This window comes from Neomonachus schauinslandi, chromosome 4 (assembly GCF_002201575.2).
Source record: "Neomonachus schauinslandi chromosome 4, ASM220157v2, whole genome shotgun sequence".
Lineage (NCBI taxonomy): Eukaryota > Metazoa > Chordata > Mammalia > Carnivora > Phocidae > Neomonachus > Neomonachus schauinslandi.
In genome coordinates, this window is record NC_058406.1 from 298873 (window position 1) to 301942 (window position 3070).

At 61.4% G+C, this 3070-nt stretch overlaps 1 protein-coding gene across 2 annotated transcripts in view; it reads right to left on the reverse strand.

Moving 5' to 3' along the window:
* Positions 1–308: 308 nt before the first annotated feature.
* The window catches only part of SDF4 (stromal cell derived factor 4), a 14230-nt gene continuing 11468 nt past the window's right edge, over positions 309–3070 (reverse strand). For both annotated transcript variants that reach the window (XM_044913839.1, XM_044913840.1), the window contains exons 5-7: positions 2588–2746; positions 2059–2234; positions 309–980 (exon numbers count right to left, since the gene is read on the reverse strand). In XM_044913839.1, coding sequence (XP_044769774.1) covers positions 804–980; positions 2059–2234; positions 2588–2746 — 512 coding nt within the window. In that variant the 3' untranslated portion in view covers positions 309–803. The remainder of the gene's footprint in view (positions 981–2058; positions 2235–2587; positions 2747–3070) is intronic.

The following is a 3070-nucleotide window of genomic DNA, read 5'->3' on the forward strand; positions in this document are numbered from 1 at the left end:
GCTCGTCCTCAGATCTTCCCTCCCAGCAACTCTGGTCCCCCCACCGGGCCCCTCCCAGGGGGTCTCACCCAGGCTCCACGCTCCTGACTTTGAATCCGTAGCCCAGACCCTCCGCTCCCTGCAAGAGCCCTCTTCCACGTACCCACGGGCCTCCCCATCGCTGAACACATCCCTCACATGCAGCCCCACCCCAGGGCCTGGTGCCTTCCACACCTGCCCTGGCAAGAGCCTGACCAAACCCTCTGTTCGCACCAAATCGCCCACCTCAAAAGCACTGAGTGGAAGCCAGCTAGCCACAAACGTTCCAAAATCATTTTATGGGCTTTTTTTCAACAAAGAAATGAAGCTAGGAGAAAAAGGCAACTCTATTTTAAAGTACATTAATGAGATTCTCATCACAAGTGTGTGTGTTTTCGGAGACTGAACGTTGTGGCAGGCACCCCCCAGCGGCCGGCTACGGGCTCCCAGCAGAGCACATTCTAATAGTTGGTTCACTTCTCGGTTTTCAAGGGAACGGCAGGAGCTGCGTTACTTCCCACAGGTGTGGTGAGCCCACAGGGCCCTGATGTGGTCAGTGCCTTCCGCAGAACAGCACCCGGTTCTCAGAAGTGAGATGCAGCAGTCACGTGGGACCCCACGCATGGGGGGCAGCCAGCCCGCAACTGCACCTCGGGACTCGGGCCCGCTCAAGCACATCTGTGACAAGCCTGGACCCACGGCTGTCGGGGCCGCGGGAGGGAGGGAGGCCTCCCGGAGGGGCCAGCTGGCCAAGGCGCATGGGGCAGGCGGCAGGAGGCGCGGGCTCAGAACTCCTCGTGCACGTTGCGGGCGTAGTCCATCAGTTTGCTGCCTGTGAAGAACTCGCTGTACTTGAGGACCTCCTCGGGCTCCAGGTGGTGGTTCTGGTTCTCGTCGGCGATGGCGATCATCTGCTTGGCCTCGTTAAGGGCGTTGTACTCGTTCATGGGGTCCATGTAGTCCTGCAAGGGTTCCGGCCACTGGGTCAGCATGGATCCCTGGCTGCCACGGCCCTCCCCAGCGCACCCACCCCCCGGCAGCGCTGGGGCCCGTCGACCCCGGGTGTCATCCCCACTACAGCACCAAGTCCGCACCTGGTGACTTGGCCGTGAGACATGGCCCCCCAGGGCAGACGCCCCCGCCCCCACGGATGCCCTGTCAGCAAGGTCGGCACCTCCTGCCTCAGGAAAGCGGCTGCAGGTCTCTGACCCTGTCACCAGCTACAGAAAGCAACGCCTCATTTAAAATACCCCATGGACTGACAGAACAGAAGCAGCAAGAAGGGGATATGGGCATGTTCTGGAATGTTCTGGAACACAGACACCAGGCTAGAAGGGGCTCAGGGCCAGACAGCCTTTGCCTGCGTGGGCGCCTGAGACTCGCCGCCTCCTGTCCTCCTCAGGGCACCCCTGATGGAAGGAAGGGCCGGCCGGAGGGCAAACAGCCTTGAGTGGCCGCCGGGGGCCTGCCCGTGGGTCACATGACGCCCGGACACAGGCCCGGACACAGACCCGAGGAGTCGCTGTTCAATCCCTGAACCAGATGTGCCCACCAGCTATCAACAGGGATCAGAGAATTCTGGTGTAAAGACAATGAGTCACCCAGCAGTGGGGAAAAACAAGCCCACACAGCACCTACACAACACCAGCAAAAACACTTCAGGGGAAGATGGTGGATTCCAACATAGCCTACAGCCCCCGGCGCCCAAGCCAGCTGCCTACTGGGGAGTGGCCGCCTGGAGCCAGGAGGGGCCGAGGCATCCCAGGCACCCTGACCGGGGGGCAGGCACAGGCGCCTCACTGCGCGCTGCCGGCTCTTCTGCTCGCATCTTGTCTGAGCGCCCCAGGTGACCACGCCGTCAGGCGAATCCCCCTCCCCCGCACGCAGGGAGCCCACCTCCAGGTGCCGTGAAGGGCCGCACCACCAGCCACAGCCGGACCAACGCTGCCTTCCTTTCCACCACAGCCCCTTGCCTCAGGCATCCTGGGAAGCCTGGGGACCTGGGCCGACCTCAGATGCCCCCCGGGCACTTGCGCTCACCTCCAGCTCCGCCATGGTCACAATCCCATCATGGTTGGCGTCGATCAGTTCCTCAAACTCTTTTTTTCGGTCTCTGACCCAACTGTCATCGATATCCTGGCCCTGCTGGTTCTCCACCGTGCCCACAGGCAGAGAGATGAACTCGGGCAGCGAGAGCTGCTTGTCACCGTCCTGGTCTGCCAGACAGGGGAGTGGACGCTCAGACCTCAAGTAGACATGGGACCACCCAGGCCCACCCAGAAGAAAATAAACCAAACAAGTTTGCTGCCAAATTTTCAGTGTGTTCAATTTTAGCCTAAAGCAAAACAGGTGCATCTCACCTGACCTGCTCGAGAGCCTGACGGAGGCCAGATGGCCCAGTACAAGGCCTGACCCTCCCTCACCACTGTGCAGCCAGACAGCCTCCAAGACCCCCGGGCCGACCCCTGCCAGGAGGACTGCTGCAGGTGCACATGGGCCCTGCCCTCCAGCCCAGCCTCCAGCAGGGAGGCACCACCCCCTAGAGGCTGGGTCACGGGCCAGGCCTCACCCAGGTCCCGGACAATCTCCTTGACCATGAACTTGAGCATGCCACGGCTGTGCTCAGGGTGCAGGAATGACAGGAACTCGTCCTCAGTCAGAAGCAGGTCTGAGGGGGGGTTGTCTGCCTGGTACCAGCGGTCCTTGAGGTTCTCCAGGACTTCCTGTGCTGAGAGAGGCATACCCGTGAGGACCCAGGACCCCTGCACGCATCTGAAAAGTTCTGAGATGTGCTGCCTGGATGGGAAGGCTGGCTCAGGACACTGTGGTGAGTGAGGCCAAGGACCCTGCCGCTCAAAGGAGAGCTCAGCCCTCAGGGAGGCAAATGGTGCAGAGCCCCCCAGACAGACACAGACCCTCCCAAGACACAGGCACAGACTGCTCCCAGACGCAGACACAGACCTCACAAGATGCAAATACCCGTGGACACAGACCCCCCCAAATACAGGGGCCAAACCCCCTCCAGATTACAAACCCAGACCCCCCAAGACAC